The sequence below is a fragment of the Melanotaenia boesemani genome, chromosome 12 (assembly GCF_017639745.1).
Source record: "Melanotaenia boesemani isolate fMelBoe1 chromosome 12, fMelBoe1.pri, whole genome shotgun sequence".
NCBI lineage: Eukaryota > Metazoa > Chordata > Actinopteri > Atheriniformes > Melanotaeniidae > Melanotaenia > Melanotaenia boesemani.
This window is the reverse complement of record NC_055693.1, coordinates 14837985-14861346: the sequence shown is the minus strand read 5'-3', so window position 1 is coordinate 14861346 and position 23362 is coordinate 14837985. Positions and strand designations below refer to the sequence as shown.

The window sequence follows — 23362 nt, the reverse complement described above, 5'->3', positions numbered from 1 at the left end:
ATTCAACAGTCATACTGAAAACTATAGTTTCATGCAACAGAAACAGTTCGATTTGCCGCACAGATCCCTCCCTATTGCGCATCTTTTTTTGTGAATAAAAAGTAAAGACTACAGCATTGTTACTATTAAACAAGACTGTCCTTTTTCTCAAAACTGCAGGTCGATATAAACTATAATCACATTCAAATATACAGCCAGTAATGATCTGAGAGGAGCTGCATGAAGAATAAGAACAGCCGCAATGACAATGACAGACATGTTGGTAAACCACAGTTCTAACCTTGACCAAGTAGTTTCAATTTATACATCTAAGCAAGTGATGTTACATGTAAAACCAACATTGAAACGACTAAATCGTGTTGTGGTGTGTTTAGACGTTACTATGGCAACCTGCAAATTGGTATTTATAATATTGACGGAATATGTTATGTTTTTAGTTCAAACTATTATTGTTTTTCCCCTCATGCTGTTTATACGGGCTTTATGTTACAGGACAGAATTACGAGGCTATTTAAGGTTATACACAAGTGACTGAAAAGATGATTTTTTTTGGAGAAATTTGTTGCATTGAACATGCATAATTCATAATGTCACAATCTCCAAATCTGGAATTTTCGCTCGTTTCAGGAATTAAATTCAAGAGTCTGTCAGGTCAACAGAATGAAGGAGCCGATAAAAATCTGCTATGTGAAATCAGAAACTCATAAAGCTGTAATCTAAGAGTTTTCCAATATCTTAAGATAATTGAAAATGACCTTCTGATACATTTTATTTTGTTGAATGTAAAATAATGTGTTGGTGTTGAAATAGAATAAAGCTGATGGTAATGTTAAACTTGTGTCCTGTTTGGAGGTATAAGGTGAGGAAATCCATTTCCTTGCTTCCATTGCTGTTTTTTTCATTATGAGGCTCTTTGTGTCCTTTAGGAATTTTTGTCTGCATCATCCCGTTCCTTACAAACTTGCTGCATAGATTGTGTAAGCAGAATTCTGTTTTCTTCTTTTGGTTTGTGGCTACAAGCATGTCTGTGCTTGCCCATAATTTACTACATGATGCTGTTGGTTGCCAAGTTCCAATGAAACCAGAAGGTTTTGGAGCCAAACCACAGCAGCCATTGGTGGTATTTGCAGCTTTTCCACATTAGTGTTTCCTCTAAAACCTGATGGCTGATCTCTTTGCTCTGCACTCAATCTAAACTCACAACATGGCAGATAGTATTATGTATGAATGTGTCTGAGCTGTTGCATGCTGTGGTCTGCTATTCATAAGTACACAACCTAACTGTATATATATATGTATATATATATATATGTATATATATATATATATATATATATAGTAGTAACTCATCTTGAGATTTTGTTCTTTGGTTTTACAAGCAAACTACTAACAAACATTAGATGATTGTTGGAGGATCATCATCATTTCTATGATCCAAACTGATGTTAGGTGCAACAGAGACAGGAGGATGCATTTAGAGGCAGGATGTGCTTGTTGCACCACAGAAATGATGTAATCAAAGGGCATTTCTTGTGTTGCCTTCAGTTAGGTCAAGACATGTTTATCTTCCTGTCTTTGTGGTGCGTACAGCTGGATTGACCTATTTCAGTTCTCTCTTTGCATATCAGAATTAGTCTGAGCTGGATATTGGCCAGTGAGAGCATTAGTGAGCAAGGTAAATAATGCTGCCTCCACTGCGCTGAGCTAAAAAGAAGCTACACGAAGCTAGAAGAAACCGAGGAAGTTACCAGCAAGCACAAAAAGGGAAAAAGTTAACTTGCTTTGATTAAACAGAAGCCAGTGCATCATATTTCACTCAGCAAAAAAGAAAAAAAGTAAGAAAAAAGAGAGAGAGTAACTGTTGCGCTTTTTCTCTTGTCAGTTATGTATATATACTTTAATTATGGCCACACAGATGTGTGTGGACCCAGATATACACACAAAGATCAAATTAAGCTATTTAAGTTGCTATCCTTTCTATGCCTGTTTGGTGGAGAAACCCTGATGTTCTGTCAGCAGCACATACACCATATTAGAGCTTTTTATCTGCAGAGGAGTTTATGTGACAGATGGTGAAGCCACATGTCGGTAGATGTGTAGATGTGTGCATGTGTGTGTCTGTGTGTGAGAGACTCTGAGAGAAAGAGAGATGAAAGAGACAGCAAAAGACTGACTGTACTGACTCCTACTGACCAGACTGAGACTAAATCCATCACTAAGCCTGAGAGTGATATAAAAACATTTCAGGACTGCAGCACAGGGCAAAGACAGTAAATCAATTTGGTGACATGTCACTTTTATCTGTGAACTACATGCACGCCCATGAATTTGGAAAAGTCAAGTAATGTATTAGATGTACCTGTTCAACTTCATGTCATCTAACTGCACAGCAGTGTTCCAATTTTACTGCTCAATCTGAACATTATGTTGCTCTCTGATAAGCAGGCAGATAAGTGGAGCTCGGATTATGTGCCCCAGCCAGCTGTGCACAATGCACGTATTTACATCCCAGGTGGATTACTGCAAATCACTATGAGTTAGGTTCAGGATTACTGTGGTACCATCCAGGGGGATATGTACGCAGATACAATAGTTTATGATTTGAATTCTGTTTAAGATATTTAATCCTTTTGAGTAACCTTAAAATGCCCTAATCAGATAGAAAACATTGATTAGTGATGGCATAGTTATTCCTGGTCAATTAATCACATTTAAAGGGGGCTGCAGAGGATGAAAACGAAAACATGTTATAATGAATTCACTCAATAAAGCTCTTATACATATTTTTAATTGTGCTGTTAAGTTTGTTAAATACAGTACTGTGCAGAAGTCTCAAGCCTTCTTTCTTTAGGCTTTTTCTCCTAGAGCCAGGCTATAAAAGATTCATCTAATAAATGAAATGATGAAACAATATTATTTCTACAAGGCTGACACCTAAGCAAAGAAGTGGTTCTTTACTGTATCTTAGACATTGTTAATAGCAGCCTGACACAAAGACACACACTCTGTTCCTATTTCTTTAGTTGCATCTGTAAAAAATTGCAAAATTATAGCTTGATAGGTATAAAATAACATCTTTTTACCAACAAGGTGATTTGCAAAGAGCTGTTAGCTGAACACTTAACATACCTCAGCTTGAGGTCCACTGTCAATGTCCTGATATATTAGAGCTGGACCAACGCAATGCTTGGCAGATTTCCTAAATTTTATGGTTGATTTGTGTATATGTCAACATAGATATTATTAGTTTTCATGCATGACAATAAACATATATAAGGAGATTTCAGTAAAAGTAATGCCTTGCTGCCATTGAGGAACTGCTGATGGTTTATTTTCATTTGATTAAGGCTTGAGTATTTGTATGCGGTTGCAAATGCCTTTACTGGTATGTATGTGAAGTTAAGAGCTTGTCTGTGTGATGTGATTTGCGCCCTGCAGATGTGGCACACATGGAGACCTCTAATCCCCAGGATACAGACACAGTAGGTAACCTGTTGAAAACGTGTTGTGTCTAAGCAAGGGAGCAAGGTGAGGTGAAGATAAAAGAAAGCAAATAACATGGACTTTATAGGCTATGATCCAATGAAGCTACTCAGAGCTGAGGGCACAAACAGCCTTCAAGCTGCAGTATTTTATGCTTAACAATATTTGTGGTCAAGATAGAGGCCTTCCTTTTCAGGAAATTTAATAGGAGCATCTAATTCTGACAAACAACAGAGCAACAGCTGCACATAATTTACAAGATAATCACTGGCTGTGGTAGGCAGCCTTCGCATAGGAGTACTGTAAGAGACTAGAAAGGATTAGTGAAAGTTTAACTATGTTAAGTGGAATATTTCTTCAGAGCTAATGAGCTTTTGCTGCCTGAAGACAAATTGAAAAATTACTAAATGGCTCACAATATCATACATCATGATAATGTAAAATGTTGTAAATGACTTTGAGATAATGATCTCTTTTTAGTTACTTACCTTATGATGCCTTCAAGGGTGTTTTTTTATATTTATTTATTTATTTTTTTGTTTTGTTTTTCTTTTTCGTTTGAGGCTATTGTACTATATTAGTACACAGCATATAAACTCGAGCTGTGTTTTACTTGGCTGTTTCCCTGCATTTTAAAGCATTAGATTTCCGTTATGTCTGTCTTTTTCAGATGTTTTCCAGATAAAAAAAGGAAATTAGTTGCTATTCGGATGTACCATGCACAGGTTTTAGTGTATAAGTTAAAGTTTTTAACAAATCCACAAATGGAAAGCTAAAATCCGGTACATCTAGGAGTTGGGAGTCCTAAATTCTTGTTTTTTGTTGGAGTATAATGCATTCTGACACAGCCACTCCTGTGTACATTGTACATTTGTACATTTATGTGCACATGTAAATGGTGCTGTTAGCAAAGTGAATAAAAAGTATGAAGTTCCCATGTACAAAGAAATGTCATTATTATATAACCGAGTCATCAGCACATCTTTAAAGTGTCAATATCAGAGCTTTTAGCGCCTATAAAAAATAAACTATGGGATTCTTCCTTTAACTTTTAGTTTTATTTAACTGTCAGCAGTATGAACCTAAGACTTTATTTTTTATAAGGTCTTTCTCCAAACATCCATCCATTATTGATATCCCGGCTGCATTCAGGTGTGAGTTGAGGTACATACTGGACAGGTCACCAGTCCATCATGTGGCTATGTTTTGCATCAATATATTTTATTTTTTTTATATTTACGCAATTCTATTTATGCATTTCCAGCCTGCGGTAGAATAAGTTGTGACAGTAAAGGTTTTACTATTTCTGCCACTTTTTTGTCACTTTGTCGCCATTCTCTCCCACAACACTTTAAAGACATGATAGTAAGGACGATACCAGGTAATGAAATGTTCCTGTTGTTATTTTGACCCTGTCTTCCACCACAAGCCTCTTAAGTGGCACAACAGCACAGGTTGTCACATTTTTTGTTTGAAAATTCTCCATACATAATTTTTGGAATTGGTCGGGAATGCAGGCAGAGCAGTGCAGTTCTTCTACCTCTTTGTCTTCAGCCATGCCTTTGAGCAAAATGTGGCTTTGTATTATCTTATTGAAAAACCTATGACCATCCCCAAAAACAAAGTTATATGGCTGGAAATGAACTTTTTCTATTATTGCTACAGTCACAAAAGTGTAAATGGGATTTTCCAAGAACGCTGACACAATTTCACACCGTTAATAGAATCACTTAAATTGCTGTTAACAGTCTAACCCTAACTCTCCTTCTTTTCTTCGGTCCAGAGCTCACAATGCCCATTTTTCTCAGAAGTGATGCATTTACCTCCTTAAGCTCAGATGTCCCTGAGCTTAAAGAAGTCGATGCCAGGTTTTTTTTTTTTTTTTTTATATGAGCAAAGTCATAAGTCTCCATGCTTGTCAAAGGTTGCCCACAGTAATCTCTTGCTCATGTGGTCACAGCAGCTACTGATGTATAACAGCTCTCGATGCAAGGTTGTCTGAGGACAACTGTGTCCAGCCTGAGCTTTCCTGTTTTTGTAGATTACTGGGATTAATTAAATTTTCTAGATTACTTGGATTAATTCATTTAATTATGCACAGTGAAATATATTCATATCCCAAATCAAATGAAGCAAGAACAAACATGAGATGTCTTTTTAATACTGTCTGTGATAGAATACAAGTTAATCAGTATAAGAACTTTATAAGGGCTATATAAGAGTAACTTTTGCCCTTTAATTGGCTTTCTTCAAACTGACTAAAATGTGGTAAAAAGAGAACATGGCAATGACCATAACTATTATATCTTAACTGCAGCTGTCATGTCATTTCTATTAGCAGCAGCAGATGCAACCAGCATTTCAGTAGCAGAACATCACCGTTTAAGGCAATCAGAGCATGGCATTCTATTAGTTTTACCAGCAGCAACATCAAATTTGATTCCCTGATCCAGCAGTAGTGCTGTTAGCATTGCAACAACAAGGTGCCCTTTAAATAAAACAAACATCAGCATTAAAAGATGTTTAGCATTTAAGTCTTCTCATTAATACAGAGGCATGTCTACTATGTGTACCTAACATATATTGGTAAAGCAATGAGAAGCTGTGTAAATTTTCCGACTGTTATTGTCTCCAGACTCTTTAATAAAAATGGAAGGAGATCATCATGTAAAATAAAGCTGCTAAATTAATTCATTAGGACGAAGACCTTCACACTTTAATATCCTGCCTTTTTCTGTTCCAGAGGAGGACCACACACTACGGATCTTGCTCTACTCTCTCATCTTCTTCTTGAGTGTATTTGGCAACCTGCTGATCATTGTGGTGCTTACGGTCAATAAGCGCATGCGCACCGTCACCAACACCTTCCTGTTGTCTCTCGCTGTCAGTGACCTAATGATGGCCGTCTTCTGCATGCCCTTCACCCTCATTCCCAACATCCTGAAGGACTTCATCTTTGGAGCTGCTATGTGCAAGATAGTTACCTACCTCATGGGTGAGTAAGGTTTAGTGTTGAGGGAAAGCAACAAAATACAGAATCAAATGACAAAGAAATGACAGATCCCCACACTGTTAATGCAAATACTTTAAGAAGACTGCTGCAGATAAGGTTAAACTATGAAGCATCCATCCAGCGTTCAGAATATCAAGACAGAGATGGAAGTATGGCTGTGTAGCCAATCAGAGAGCTGGATACATTCATGGCACAGCTGTGGTTTAACTTGGTTTTCACAATTCAAGGCCCCAAAGTGTCATGCAAAAGCTAAATGGAAAGAGTAAACCATTAAGGAAGTCCAAATTCAAAAAGGTTTTAAAAATGTAGAGAGAAAAAGAAAAAGGAAAAGGGAATTGCTTTTTTAAATGTATGAAATGGAAAAGGATTTATAACTAAATTTATGAACTGTGTTATTTATTTCTTCTTTTAGAAATAGCATTTGAAATACATTTACAAATTACAGTATTTAATAATGAATTATTATTTCAAAAAGCAATTCCTCTTTAATATTTTAATAAAAAAATGTTTAATTACAAAACTCTTTGCAATTTGATTTCTGTTTGTACATTTTTGTTGAATTTGAAATTATATTTAGCAATCTATTTTTTTTATTGCACAATTAATTACTCATCATCAAAATGCACCTGAGATGGGTTAGAATCTGAGGGGGGCACATCTAGGACATCAGGTGTTGCCGATGAGCCTATCATTGAAACACAGGTGAAGGAGGGTGCCCACCTGATGACCCCAGGGAAGCTTGTACCCCTTCCTTACCCTGCACACAGCACCACAGTCCCCACTTAGAACCCCTCAGATGGTGCCTGGTACACACTTCACTCCGTTCTTGTCCCTCTTCTATCCTATATCTTCAACCCTTCACCCCATATACACCACACTTGGAAGACCCCAGATAGCAGGATCATACCCCACTCATCTCAAATGTGTGAATCAAACGAGGAATTTAAACACCAAAAGTCCTAAAACAGAACTACTTCATAGCAGAAACTTTTTCAGTGGAATTTACGTTAAACATTTGATCTCGTTGCATTTTACGCTGCTCTGCCCTGCTGCAATGCCTTGGGATGAGCACTTGCTGATGAGAGGTCAGTTGCCTCCTAATGGAGGTTACATTTGCATCAACCAGCAGGGATTTCAGTCAAGATTCTGTATTGACAGACATGCTTAGAATAAAATTCAGACAAAAGCATTCAAGGTTACAACTGTGGTGAAGATACATCATGATCAAGCTTTACTAAAAGTAAGATCCTACATGAGCACAAATACATCAAAAAAATGTTTTCTGGATGTAAAAAAATAGAAGTTCATCTTATTTCTTGAATTATATATATCAATCATACGTTATAAATGAGTGATTAATGTATTGAAGTAATTAAAATCACTGGTCAATGCATTTAGCAAGCATTGTGAGTGATTAGCACATTATTTCTACTGAACTGCAATAAGTGGTTTGTAGGCTTGTGGTAACAACAGATGTATAAATGCTCTAGGAGCTCTAGATGCAGCAAAATACTGATTTTTTTCTGCCTCTAGTAAATGTCAAATGCTGTCATCACAGAGATGTTTCTGTTGTTTTTGTTGGTGACTGATTTTGGGGGATTTAAAAAAAAAAATCTATAGTTTTTTTTTCTCTTTACTAGAATTTTTCTGCTGACAGAATTAATTACATTGAAAACAAAACGTTTTATTTCATAGAACAAAAAATATATATGGTTAAAAAAATGCAAAAAACAAACAAACAAACAAATAAGCAAACAAAAACAAAACAATCAAACAAACAAAAAAAGAACAACAACCCCCAAAAAATAAAAGTTCAGACTGACCCATAATTAATGGCAGAGATTAATTCTGACACAGTGAAATATAAGACTGTCCAGTCTCCTGTGAGTTTTGCTGCCATTTGTTTAGTTTGTTTTTTTGTTTCTACAAAGGAAAAAAAAAAACAGACCTGCTTCTGAAAACATAATTCTTGGTTGCTACATAAAGGATGCAGAGACTTTATATAGTTTGTTAAGAGTATATGGCAACATATTCTCCTAGCAACTGGGTTGGCTGAGACTGTGTGGGCTTTAGCCCATACTGTTGCATTTGAAAAGAAAATTAGAGGTTCCTCTGGTCCCTCAGCTCTCTTACTGACCTCTGCTGAGACAGTGGTGACACAACTGTCATCGTGAATGGGGCTGCAGTCATGCTGTGCTTTAGTTTTTAAGACTCTAGCTGTGACATATTTCTGTTTTTAAAAGGCTGTAACCCCATACCACATGCAGTGTTCCAGTTTGCACAGTGACTCTGTTCAGAAACCCTGTGGTGCATTGGTACCAGATAGGTCATAGTTATACTAAAAAAATCTAAAAATTTAGTAACTGGTCTAAGAGCATCAGAGGCTGTACAACAGCAGCAAAAAAAGTTTAAACAATAGCCATATCACATCAACATTTCTCAACCTAACTGACACTTCTGTTAGTGTAAAGACAATATCCCTTTTGGACAATGACAAAGAACAAATGTCCTATAGTGACCTCAAAAATAAAAACCAAATAACTCTGTTTTTTTTGTGTTGTTGTAGCTCTTTCTGAAAATGAAATGCAATGAGCAAAACCTATTTGACCCCGATAGCAAATTGCCTTTTGAAGCGATTGACTTTCTGCCTCTAGCAGAAAATGAAAAGAGCAGTAAACCATAAGATGCTGCAGTCTACTATTGTCCTACTACGATCAAACTCCAAACAGAAATAGTTCCTGCAACCAGGGAGTTAACAAGTTTTCTGACCTCATGTCAATCATGTTACAAAAAGGGTTGATCATTATTGAAAGGCATTACATCCACAAACATTTTTATTATGTTTTTATTACCTTTTCTATTTGTGGGATGTTCACTTAGATGCACTTCCCCTAGAATTCCCTTTTAGTGTCTGAGATGTGATTTTCTTGTAGTTCACGTATGTAATAAGTTCTCTTCTGTGATGCTAATGCAATAATATTAAAATAAAAAAGTGTGTTATCAGGGCCGAACATAGAAAATATTTTCATGGGCAGGCCAGCTAGGGACTTGGGAAAGGGTGGAACATGTAAATGAGACCTTATGGTGGGAAAAAAACAAAAATACAAAAAAACCTGCGGGATAACTAAGCAAAGCTTTGCAACAATTACAGTTGCAAATCTCTTGGGGTATGTGACTATAACTGTAGTACATCTAGCCATTGGGATTTTGGCTGATTTGTCAAGAAAAAGATTCTTCCAGCTCCTTCAAGCTGGATGGTTTCCACTTGTGTACAGTAATCTTTAATTCTTATAGATTCTCAGTCGGATTGAGGTCTGGGCTTTGAACCAGCTACTCCAAGATATTTAAATATTTACTCTTAAACTACTCCAGTGTACTTAGTAAGCTTGGGGTCAGTGTTATTCTGATTAGTGGACCTCTGTCCTAGTTTATATTTTTTCCAAGGACTAAATCACACTTCCCCATGAATATGTGTCTATTTGCCACCAGTCAGGGCTCCTGTGAACAGACAATCCAGTGTCTGCTTTGCAGCTTTGTGGCTCATTTATGGTTACCTTTTTTTTGTTTTTACACTATACATATATATAAGTCTTGAGAACCAGCGTAATCAAGGCCCAGACTTTCTGCACCAGGATCCCAGGTGCATGTAAAGAAGCCCCTGAAACAATCCAGGACCCCATAGCAGGGTGTAAGATACTGTCAAAACAAGAATGCATGAAAAGCCAAAACCAAGTAGCCAGCATAGTGTACTGAAACATCTATGCAGAACATGAACTGGAGACCCTTAAGTCAAAATGAAAAACACCTCCCAAGGTTATGGAGAATGAGAGCGCTAAGATCCCGTGGGACTTTCCATGAAGAAAGCCATTGTGATTTAGGTAGCCATCCCCAATGATGGAAAAATCAGGAAAAAGAAACACAAGAAACTGGAGAAATACCTCAAGAACTCAAGGAAGAGCCGGAGAAAGTCTGGAAGGTGAAGGCAACAGTAGTACCAGTGGTCATCGGAGCGCTGGGGGCCATGTCCCCCACACTGGACAAGTGGCTCCAACAGATACCCGGAGAAATGTCAGACATCTTCATCCAGAAGAGTGCAGTCCTGGAAACAGACACTAAAACAGGACCCTCAAGCTCCCATGGCCTCTTTTAGGAGACCTAAACTAAAGATGAAAAGCCACCCACCCTGTCCAGAGGAGATGGGGTGTGGGTAAGGGAAGACTTTTATATACTTGTACTTCCCCACTCTAACACACACACACACACACACATATATATATATATATATATATATATATATATATATATATATATATATATATATATATATATATATATATATATAAAAATTTTAAATAATTTCTTTAATAATTTTTTTAAACCCAGCTTTTCTGTACATCTCCAGAATTTGACTCCCGACCTGTTTGGAGAGTTACTGTTTCAGACTTTTGGGCCCTTTGTGACAGGTGTATAAAGGTGGTGTAAATATACATTTAGATTATGTAGAACAGGGATCACCAACTCTGGACCTCTTGAGCCAGTGTCCTTCAGGTTTTCAGTATTTCCATACTGCAGCACACCTGACTCAAATAATGGGTCGTTAAGAGGCTGGTGTAGACCTTGACTATTGACTATTTCATTTGAACCAGGTGTGTTGCAGCAGGGATGCAGTGAAAACCTGCAGGACACTGGCTCAAGAGGTCCGGAGTTGGTGATCCCTGATGTAGAACTACATACAGGCTGTCTTAACAAAAATAATAGTGAGATTTCTGAATGGTTTTAGCATGCACTACCTCTACACCCATCTCATCATGTTTTTCTGCTATAATGTTGGCATCTGTGTCCACACTTTATTGTGCTTCATACACTTCCTGGCCCAAAAAAAAGTAATTACCTGGATTTAACTAAGCAAACGAGCCTCATATTCAATAATTACTGCATGGTTGATTATCCTTTAGCCGGCAGCAAGTTATTTAACCCCAAATGATGCAATAAGGAGCTTCTCATTACTTAAACAATCATGTGGAAAGACATATCCCGTGGTTGAGGAAAATACAGTATGTTAGTCTGTTTAAGAAGGGTCAAATCATTGGCATCAAGCAGAGAAAACATCCAAGGAGATGCAGAAATTACTAAAAATGGATTAAGAACTGTCCAATGCATTATTAAAAATTGGAAGGATAGTGGAGAACCATTGCCTTTAAAGAAAATATGTGATTGGAAAACAAATCCTGAATGATTGTTTGGTGAAATCAGATATAAGGAAAACAACAGTAGAACTCAGGGTTATGTTTAATAGTGAAAGTAATAACATTTCCACATGCACGATTTGAAGAGAACTCAAGGGAATGGGTCTGAACAGCTGTGTAGGCATAAGAAAATCACTAATCAGTGAGGCTAACAAGAGAAAAAAGCTTCAGTTTGCCCAAAGAATGAGGTCAGCTGACTACCTACATATACTATGACCAGATTATTCCATTAATGGATTTTCTTCCCTGATGGCACAGGTAATTCCAAAATAGCAATTCCAGGATTTATTGGGCTCAGGTTAGGAAAGAGGGGTTCAGGGAACAGGAGACATCATTTTCACACATGGACTGGCCACCACAGCGTCCAGACCTGAATCACACTCAGAATCACTGGGATGTGCTGGAGAAGGTTTTACATCAGTAGAAGGTCCTGGTGAAAAATTAATGCAACACTAGATAGAAATAAATCTTGTGACATTACAGAAGCTTATCAAAACAATAGGCTCATTTTGATAAGGATGTGTATCATAACCAAAGCTAAACAGTGTGTGATTTTTAGTTTTTGGTGGCAATTTTTTTTGGCCAGGCAATGTATACCTGTTTCAGCCAATGGTCAAATCTTCCCTCTGGACACATTGAAATCTCATAATTTCCTCTTTTTCTTACATGAGCCACACAACATGTAGCACTAGTAAGGGTCCTGTCCTTAGTATAAGAGGTGTTGCAAAAGCAAGTGCCATGCATCATAATGACAAACAAGCTCATCAGTGATTAAAATGATTAACAACTATTATTTAATTAAATAAATTAGCTGTTGCTGCAGCTTTATTATTTCCTAAAGCACAAACACAGAATAGGCTGTTAGAAATCACTTAGAAATCATCTTTGATCATCAGTGTTATCAATGCATCATATTTCAAAGTGAGAAACAAATGAGAAAAAATAATCAAAGAAAACTTTAAAATAAAACTTTGAACACATATAAAAATAGACTGAATCATAATAGAACGATATATAAGGAAAGGTGTGTGAAAATTTGAAAAAAAAGTGAGAATGAAGTACAAACTAACAAAACTAAAACAGTGAAATAAGAAATCCATAAACAGGAAAAAGTATTTAGATGCAAAACACTCACTATTAGCTTGTTTATTGCTTTCCTGGTGTCTAATTTAAAGTTTCTTTCGGAGGTTTAGCAATGTACAACACACTCACACACACACATTTTGTTACCATGGACATGGATAAGAGAGGAAAACAGTAATTTCCCATCTTGTCCTATGAGTGGGTAGATGCCAGATCATATCACGGCATGATTTCCTTTCCCACAAGATTCAGATAAAAATCCCCACCTCTCCTTGTTGCACTATATTCTTCTCCAAGTGCGTCTTTCGCACCATCTTTGTTGTGATTACAGATATGACTTGTACACTAATAACCTTGTTTTTGGTGCATATTAAAGTTCCAAGCTGTTTTCTGAGCACTGAGCAGAAATAACATTTGTTTTATTATTCCAATAATATTAAAAAGAGAACATCTCTGAGTACAGACGAGAGCATTTATGTTTACCTACTTTTGAAATAATCTCTTTTGTGCCCCTGCAGGCATATCAGTGAGCATTTCCACGTTTAGCTTGGTTGCCATAGCAATTGAGCGCTACAGTGCCATCTGTAACCCCTTGAAGTCACGGGTGTGGCAGACCCGTTCCCATGCCTACCGTGTGATTGCTGCTACATGGGTGCTGGCCTTCATCATCATGATACCCTATCCAGTCATCAGTCACCTGGAGTCTTTTCAGCGTCCTGATAATACCACAGGACACCGGTGTCGCCACAAGTGGCCCATCGCCACTGCAGAGCAGAGCTGGTAAGTGTTTGGGTATCAAATGGAGGCTTTTTCTTAATCCAAGAACTACTGGTCACAAATGGTAAATACTAAATAAAATAATGTTCAATGAAACCAGTTGTACAGTTTGGACTTCATGTTTCTTTGTAATTATCCTCAGCCAGCATTAATTATGGCTTATATCCATGTACTCTATATAGAAACCTAGATACAAGAGTTGGAAGACATGCATCTGCGAAAAGAATGTACACTGAGAGATGAAGATTTTTGTCCAAGATTGACTATAATTCTCTCAGTTCTGCACAGATTCTTATGAAATTTGGTTAAACAAAAAGGTGAGAGACCAAACAGGTCACTTCTTTAAATTTAGCTTCCGGTGGCAGATCTGATCAACCTTTCCTTCCAAAAATTAAGCTTCTGGTCAGTCCAAACGTCCTGCAGGACATGAAGGATCAGGTCAATATCACGTGAATTTTTTAAAATATTTTATTTTCTAAGAGTTCTAGTTATTTAGATTTCTGTGTATTAGAATTTTAATATCAGTGGTTATACTGACTGACTGTACACAAGTGTACTAGAGATGCTCCAGAGAAAGTAATTATACTCAAGTAAAAGTACTGCTGCTTTAGAAAAATTTGACTCAAGTACAAATAAAAATAGTAATCCAAATAATTACTAATTAGTAAAAGTAAAAAAGTACTTAATAAAAACTACTTAAGTACTGAGGACTTTCTGAGTAACGTCACACTTATTGTTCTTTTATATTAAATATTAATAAATGAAATGTTAATAAAAAAGGGAAAACATAAATGAAGGTATCCACTACATTAAATAAAATACTATTTTTTAGAACATTGCCTTCTGCCTGTTTCAGGCAAGAGTAAAAGACACATGAGCACAGTGTTTGATTAAACTTAAAAATGTATCTTGCTGAATAACAATCTGTTTGTACTTACGTCTGTTAATTACTTCTGTTTGTCATGTACCACAACGTGTTTGGTCAAATTCAAAGTGGAGATTTTGTAGGCTGAAAAGTTGACTTGTTTGAGCAGACACAGGTTACAGTGCATGACCTACACTCACCCAGGTCACCCCAGTTCATAAATTGCACACATAGTAAGTGCACACACAGATGCATGCCTACACACACACACACACCTAGGCAAAGTAATCACCAAGGCTCAATATTCTGTATAGACTTAACATTCTAACACAACTATAAGCCACCAGTTCAGAGCTTTTCTCTCTCCTACTTTCATCTAAACATCTAATACAACAGTCCCAACAGGACTCCATTACTCACATATCACATATTCATATTATATTAACCTGAAACAACATGATTGATACATTTTGTCAGCAAATAATTTAGATGCCAGTTTACCATAAATATAATATGTTAACAATAATATTCGCTGCAGCAGTAAAAACAAGAAGTGGTCAACAGCACCTTCACCTGATGTGATTCAACTAACATTAGAAAATGAAAAAGTCAACTAAACTTAGTCAGATAAAAGACTGTCCAACTTCAAGAGGGGTTCCCAAACTTTTCCATGCAGCAGCCCACCTGTGGAGGTATGTTTAGTCCATCAGGACCCACCAAATATTTCATGCAGTAAAATAAGCCAAAAAGCATAAAACACTGTAATCACATCATTTACAACCAGATAAACTCACTGACACACTAATGAAGTCACAAAGCTTCCTCACCAGTTTTTAACCTGGACTAATAAAATGTTCCTCGTTGGTCCTGTTTACAGCTCTTTCTGAGTTGGACAAGGACAGATGTGGACAGTAGCCTATGTGTACAAACTAGTTTAGCTGAGCAGCTTCAGTATTGAAATATTCACCTTAGTCACTTTAACACAACAAATAAAATGAACTAATATTTTATCTATGATGCTAGAAAACCCATATCGGACGCCGTGTATTTCCAAGGTTGGAATAACCAGTAGCTTTTATGTTTGGGCTGATGAGATGTAACAGTACAGCAACAAACCACGGCGACATTTTATCTACCCACTTTTATCATGAGCCAGTCCGGCCCTCGCTGCATCTGATTGGTGGTTCTGAGTTAAACGTAGCTAGTAACGTTTGACGTAGCCGCTAGTTTGTTTGATTTATGAAACCGTCATGCCGAAACAAAACAAACGATTCATGCATTAACACATGAGCCAAAAGAAAAAGTAACGAGCGGGATGTATGCCATCGTAACGGTGTGGAAGTAGCGTTTCTTCTTCATAAATATACTCGAGTAGAAATAAAAAGTATGTCAATTTAAAATTACTCTTAAAAGCACAATATGTGTAAAAAGTGACTTAAGTAAACGTAATGGAATAAATGTAACGTGTTACTAACCACCTCTGAAGAGACCAAAACAGTAACTCTAACATAAACATTTGCAGTAAATGTTCCTCCACCACATTAAAATGAAAATGTAGTTATCAATTCATTATACTTAAAAAAATACTGATTTCTTTCTTTTCTTTTTTTTTCTTCTTTTCTTTTCTTTTCTTTTCTTTTCTTTCTTTATTTATTTTTTTGCCACTCCTTGTTTGCAAGTTTAGAATTTGTTTTTATTTTTTAGTTAAACACATTTTGTTGGGTGAGCCATTGTGTTCATGGTTAAAGATCCTCCTTGCTGAGGATGGACATGTCCACATATAGAGTAGTATCTGGAATTAAAAGCTTCCAAATACTGTCTCAGTGCTCTAGTCTGAAAAGTGCTCCTGATAGCAGAGTGACAAGAACTGGAAGTTCTCAGACCTACATGACACTGAATATTCACTTTGCTCACAATTTTTTTCTGACTGTTAACAGGGATTTTACCCACTTGGATGTTTTTGCCGCATGTTGGCTGACTTCATCTTACAACTGAGGTGCGAATATTACTGGGAACTCACAGAAACTCTTCACTATAAGGAATAGTAATTTGTCAGTTGCAAATTAGTCTTGCTTTGAAACATGAACTGCACTGCTTTATTAACATGTCAAACAGTCCATGTCCATGGTTACATATGTCCCCACAATAATCCATACCTACAGTCCCCAAAACAAGATTTTTTAAGCTAATCCATACAAATACCATTTAGGAAGAAATTTCTCTGTGGCTGATTAGTACAACCTTAGTTAATATCATATGATTCCAGATATTTTTTATTCTATAAAAATTCCTTTTTCAATACATATAACAAACATTAGATCATTTTTGAAGGGCCAACTGGCCAAACAACAGATGGGTCTTCCAGGAAAGGAAACATAACAGCATTGCTGACAGAAAGTGGGAAGAATGCTTCAGCAATGAGCAGCATGTGAGAGATGTCAACAGAGGAAAACCACTGACAAGATTTTTTTTTTTTTTTTTTTTTTTTCAACCCTGTCCTGTCCAGCATCCTAACATACAGAACGGTGGTCTGTGTGCCATATTTTGCTTGACAGATTTGCTCTACCAAGGGAGACATGTTATATACATGGCTGCCCTTGATATTTTTATTATTTTTATTGTAATCTTATTTTCTTTAGTCTTATATGTCAGTGCCGAACCTGACAGGGAGATAGAGGAAGAGAGAGAGAGAGAAAAAAAAAAGGGAGAAAAGGACAGGATTAAAATGTGGAAATAACAGTTGTCTATGCTGCCCAGAACATATCACAAAAAAAAAAAAAAACAACAACATAAACTACCACAGTACTACATGATACCGAAAGACAAGATTTTATACTTCAGTAACCTGCATATTCATTCAAAGTGATAGTTACCCCAAGGTGCACTTCATAAAATAATCCAGTATGGTACTATTTCAAAATGTAACCTATATAATATTTACAAGACCTGGAGTCTGGACAGTGTGGCATTTGGTATCAAATAAACTAGCAAAACCATTTAAGTTAGTGTATGTGTGTCTGTATACTTTCAAAAGGACCAGCTTCATAAAAGTGGAACATTTCTTTCACTTCCATGTTTGGACCTTGTTTTAAGAAGCGATCACTGTACATCTGCTGAGCGTTTTTATGGGAACATTCAGACAAGAAATAAACTGACAGTGTTTTGGTATGTTTTTATTTTAGATTTGTGATGAAACAGGCTTTAAGTAATTTCACTCAGCACTCTTTATATCTGTGCGCATTTGTACAGAGCTGATTTCAAGTTTGTATCTGTGTATATTTTTGCAATTTTCTATTCAGTCTTATGTCTTTTCTTGACCTTACCATGGGCTTGGAAATATTTCCACATGCATTTGACATATATTACCATTAAATATGGAATGAGGGATCTGCTTTTGGGTTAGGAAAATGGCAAATGTCCCATTCAAGCTTGCAATCACTCCTAGGGAGAATTTAGAGTCATCAATTAACCTAACATGCATGTCTTTGGATACAGTGGCCGGAAAGTGTTCTCAGCCCAGGTTTTAATCCTGATCAACCCTCCCTCTGATTGGCCTTCCTGTCTAGCTAGCTACCTAATACAGGCCATTAGCTCCAACAAAATATGAAAAAATAAATTGGTTGTGATGTCATTGTGATGTCTTCAATAATGGAATGAAAAATGCTTTATCTCCTATGTGTGAAATGCTGTTTGTACAACGTGTGTGCTCCACACACACGCGTTTCTTTTCTCTTTTTTTTTGTTTTAGTTTTGTTTTTTAACATATTTTTGGCTCTAGTGTTTTTGAAGGAAGACCCCAGAATTGAACCTGGGCAAGATGCAGGCTGTAACCTCTCTCTTTGGGGCGGCTGCTATGTCAGGTGAACTAAAAGCTGTTAAACTTTTCTGCTTCTGCCACTAAACCATTGCTGGGACGCGGAAATGAGGCGAATCCTCCCAGGGTGAAGCTGCAGCTATAGTTTTGGGATTGAATTCCTTCTCTTTATCCAACACTATGAAAAGACACAGGATTCTGCTATAACCAGACAAGCTGTGATTCAGACCAGATGAAATGCTGTGTCTCTCAAGATCAATATCTAGATTAATTTAATTGTCCCACTAGGGGAAATTTGTATTGGGCTTTCACCCCAGCTGCAGCCATGAAGTAATGGACATTTAATCAACAATCAAATTCACACATTTACCATCAACTCTCTCTCTCTCTCTCTCTCTCTTTCTGCAGCTCACTCTGAAAGAGCCACACTGTTATTTTAACACAGTGCTGTGAACAATTCCATGTCTGCGCAATGAGACATAACTCTCATCCAAACAACAGTCAACGGTTAAAATTAGGCTTTGTGTGCCATTCCGACTAGTCGACTAGCTGATTGGACTTGCACGTCCCTAATATAGATATATGCAATATACTGAGTTGACTACTAAAAAAAGTAAATAAATAGAAGAAAGGTACAACTAATTAAAGAAATGTCTTAGATAGGCCTTTGAAACTTATTCACCTCTACTTACATTGAAAAGTTACTTTTTTTTTCATCTTTTGAGAGACAGCCTTCTGACTTTTGTCTCTTGTTGAGGGCATTCTTGAAATGTCAATGTTGGTCTTTGGGAACTCTTGAAATTTCCAAAATGGCTGTTTATCTGTAACATCATTTTTCAGAGAACAATGTTTTGATTAGCTATACAATCTCCATTAATTCCTCTCCCAGTTTTTTTTTTTAAAACTTATCATGTTTATCTTGTAGGTATGTGCTGCTTCTTCTTATACTGTTCGCGATTCCCGGGGTCGTGATGATTATTGCCTATGGACTGATCTCCAGGGAGCTTTATCGAGGCATCCAGTTTGAGATGGGTCACAAAAAAGACTCTACTGGTGAGGTCATCTACAATACACGATGCATACTGAAAATGCTGAGAAATAAATAGACAAATGGCTAATGTAATGCTCCCAGATTCTAAGTTCTTGAAGGAAAATTCCCATAAATACATATGTAACAGGAACAGTCTTACAATAGCACCTCTGATGTTTATAACAACACTGACATTTTAACACCAAATCAGGAGCAAATCTGACTCTATAAGAACCTATATGAGAAATGTAATGTTAGATTTTATTTCATAGCTAAATTAATTATTATTTTATATAGCCTTTTTGTAGTGTTTTCATAGAAGTGAGTGAAATTCTGGCATTTAATAAAATGATAAGTACCACCACCATCATCAGCTTTCACTCATCAAGCAAATATTTTTTTTATTTTTTGCATGGTTTATGTAAATAGTGAGGAATGGCTTTTTAATCATGGTAATTTTATTAGTGCTACAATCACTGTAATGAATGCAGGAGAATTAAAACCTTTTGTGGGCAAATAAGTGTCTCTTGGTAGGCTGGATTTGTCCAGGGGGTCCCAGCTGGATCTTAATAGGAGGATTTAGCTGGAAACTTTGAGCTTGGGCATTAACATCTAATTATTAAAATAAATACAGAAGCTGTCCAAAATATATAGGCAGATAAAAATGTATGAATATAAAATATAATAAAACAAGGAGATAAAATATAACCACAGAATGAAAAAGAAATCAGGCGTCAGATGGGAAGGGGGGGAAGAGTTTAAACAAAAGAGTACTCCGAAATTGTAAAATAAATTTTCAGACAATGGCCAGTTTAAAAGTCAAGAAGTAATTTAAAAAGTTATATTAACCTTATTACAATATTATAATTGTTTCTCGAGCTTTAAAATGATATTTATTGTACTTTTATCCTTTCTAGGAGCACAAGATGATTAAATTCCATAATGGATGGTAGTGTGGGTCAGCGGGAACTGCTAGTCACTTTTTGGTCCATTAGGGTGAGCAGCTGCTCATTGGAGAACGATGAGTCACTCAGAGTAAACCTTACAAATGTGTGCTTTTGTCATCAAAGAAATCAATCAAGTGGCCACAGGAAGGGGAAAAAAAGACAAAAAAAAAAAAACCCTCTTTCCCCTGTTGATGTCTTTTTCAATCCAGCAGCAGAAATGTGAATCAAATACACCCAAAAATAATGCACTGAAATAAAATTGATCAGATATTTAATGAAATATATAGTAATAAAAGTTTAAAATAACATTAATTTGATCATGAAATCATATTTTCATATTTAAAAACCTTTTTTCTCTATTAAAGTCAGTCTATGATATTTCTTCAACCATCACAAAGTGGCATCACTGAGCAAATCTAATCATAGTAAAGTTTAATAAAATAAAGTCAATACGAGTGTATATGTTACAGCAAGTTAGAATGATTAATTAGAAAAAGATATTACTAATATGTGAAATGATGACATCTTACCAGATATAATGTAATTAACAATGTCATTACATTCTTAATTATTTTCAAAGAAACGTGTTTAACTTCACTCCACTGATCTTGTAAATTCAACAATTTTAAGTAGAAAGCAGTTTTAAAGGGTCTTGTATGATAAGGCTATGAGTCATGTAGAAGCTATTTCTGTTTATATTTTTTTTAAGTTAAGGACTTAAATTCTATAAAATCATGGAGTCACTTATCAGTTCATTGTCTTTATTGTGTGATATTCTTCTTTTTCTCTTTAATGTAGGAATATTGTTAAATCGAGATGCAAAACGAGACTGTATCACGGTTTTTGTACCACTCAGTACTTCAACTGCATCAGCTGTACCTCTCTGTAACTGGTGAATTGTCATCATTATATAAGGCAAAATCACAAGTGTCAAATATAATTAAAGCCTCTTAACCATGTTAGGTGATAATCGTTTAATTGCAAAGGCTAACTGTTGAGTTTTGTAACATTTAATCCAAACACAAATACTCTTTTTCACTCTTCTGTCCCATGTAGATGTGAAGAATGGCCTTACCTCCACTGTTTCCAACTGTAGTGACGACGGAGATGGTTGCTATGTAAATGTGGTCAAGCGGCCACACTCAATGGAGATGTCCACCATGACTGCATCGAGCAGACAGACCAAGGCAGAGAGACCACGCAGCAACACGTCAGAGGCCAAGCTGGAGGCCAAGAAGCGAGTCATCCGTATGCTGGTGGTGATCATCGTCCTGTTCTTTCTCTGTTGGATGCCTCTATACTGTGCCAACACCTGGCGGGCTTTCGATGACATCTATGCCAAACGCGCCCTCTCAGGTACACCTATCGCTTTTATCCATCTGTTGAGCTACACCTCCGCCTGTGTCAACCCCATTATTTACTGCTTCATGAACACACGCTTCCGCAAGGCTTTGCTCGCCACTTTCTCGTGCTGTGCTGCGCCTTGCCGTCACCACCGCCGTCGTCATGGGCTACGTGATAACGAAGAAGACGTCATGGCAACAGGAGCATCTATGTCCAAGTTCAGTTACACTACAGTCAGCACCATGGGAACCTGCTGAGGGAGATGGATGCAGGCACAACCCAGAACACACAGTTACTACGGCAACATAACACCCCACATCCTTTCCTTTCAGGCCAATGCTGTGATTATAGAGACAGTAATGTGAAGTGGAGAACCAGGTCATATAATGTAGCAGTATATAAGCTTCATCTTTGACAGTTAAAGTATGTAAAGATTGTTTAATGAAACCCAGTTCTGCAGTGTAAATAAATTCATCACTATTGAAAAAAAGCACAAAAACAAACTATACGATTATTTGTTGTCACATTGGACCAAGGCAAATTGTTTGCTTAAATGTTTACTGTGTGGTGAGTGCATTTTGAGTGTGAGTGTTTTGGTATGTACTGTGCAGAGGACATAAGTAGTGTTGAGCTGTATGATGTTGTAGGGAGGTAGGTAGAGATCTTTAGTCGTGTAGCTTAAAAAATAGGAAGGCTATTTTAAAGTTTTCATATTTTCTGTCAGTTGCTAAAATTAGTTGGTATTAATGATGATAATTTAATTGCCTTGTGGACTAAGTGCCTGATTTCAAATACTGTGTTTCAGTTGGCTCATGTTGATTTGCCTAATTTATTTCTTCTTAATAATCCCAGGCAAATTGAAACCCTAGGGATTTTAATGTGAGCATTAACTCATGAGTACATTTCTGGTGTTTGAAATGAAGTCATGAGAGCTGACCTATGAGCTGTCAAATGTAACACATGCAGTGCAATGATAGACAGCTATTCAAAGTGTTTGTGGAATCTGTGTTGTGTTTTCTTTCTCTTGTATTAGTGTTTTTTTCTGCACTTAGAACATGTTGAAAGGAATCTGCTCTTTTTGATAGGGATGCACCAATACCACGTTTTTCAAACAGAGTACAAGTACAAGTACTTACATTTGAGTACTTGCTGATACCGAGTACCGATATGAGTACTAATAAATCCCATTACAGTTCACTGTTTAGGAGTGTGGACCAGAATGCCAGATATGACAATTGAGTGGTTTATTGCATGATGTATGAGATGGGTCGTCCTGCTACCATCCTGTAAATGTGAGGCCTGAAAACTGTCAGAATCTTCATAAATAAGGAGAATAAAGTGGATTTTAGTGGATTCGGTTCATCTCTGTGACAAGGCACTTACATGCCCAAAATTTGCTTCTCTTGCTGAGATAATGCCAAATATGGCACGAGTGATAGCTTAGTTTAATCTTTTTGCATTACCGTGTTCATTTAGATAACCCTAGTTTTTTCACTTTGATATTGGGTTCCGTAGTATTGAAGTAGTTTTATGAATACCGAGTACGAGTAGTTACATCTATATAGTACCTGACCAATACCTGATACTGGTATGGGTATTGGTGCATCTCTATTTTTTGATTCTAGCTGCATTATTATAATATTACCATATTAAGCAAAACTCCATAACCTTCTCCATGTAAATCCTAATGTAATACAAACTGTTCAGATTAACTAATATTAATGCAACCAGCACACAAGTGCAAAAATATCAGCTATTTC

The 23362-nt window shown here is 36.6% G+C and overlaps 1 protein-coding gene across 1 annotated transcript in view; it reads left to right on the top strand.

Annotated features, from left to right (window-relative positions):
* The window catches only part of LOC121650449 (cholecystokinin receptor), a 34235-nt gene extending 11884 nt beyond the window's left edge, over positions 1-22351 (top strand). Inside the window, exons 2-5 of the mRNA XM_042001975.1 lie at positions 6227-6478; positions 13344-13605; positions 19207-19334; positions 21315-22351. Of these exons, the coding sequence (XP_041857909.1) occupies positions 6227-6478; positions 13344-13605; positions 19207-19334; positions 21315-21859 (1187 nt within the window). The 3' untranslated portion in view covers positions 21860-22351. The remainder of the gene's footprint in view (positions 1-6226; positions 6479-13343; positions 13606-19206; positions 19335-21314) is intronic.
* The last annotated feature ends 1011 nt before the right edge of the window (positions 22352-23362 follow it).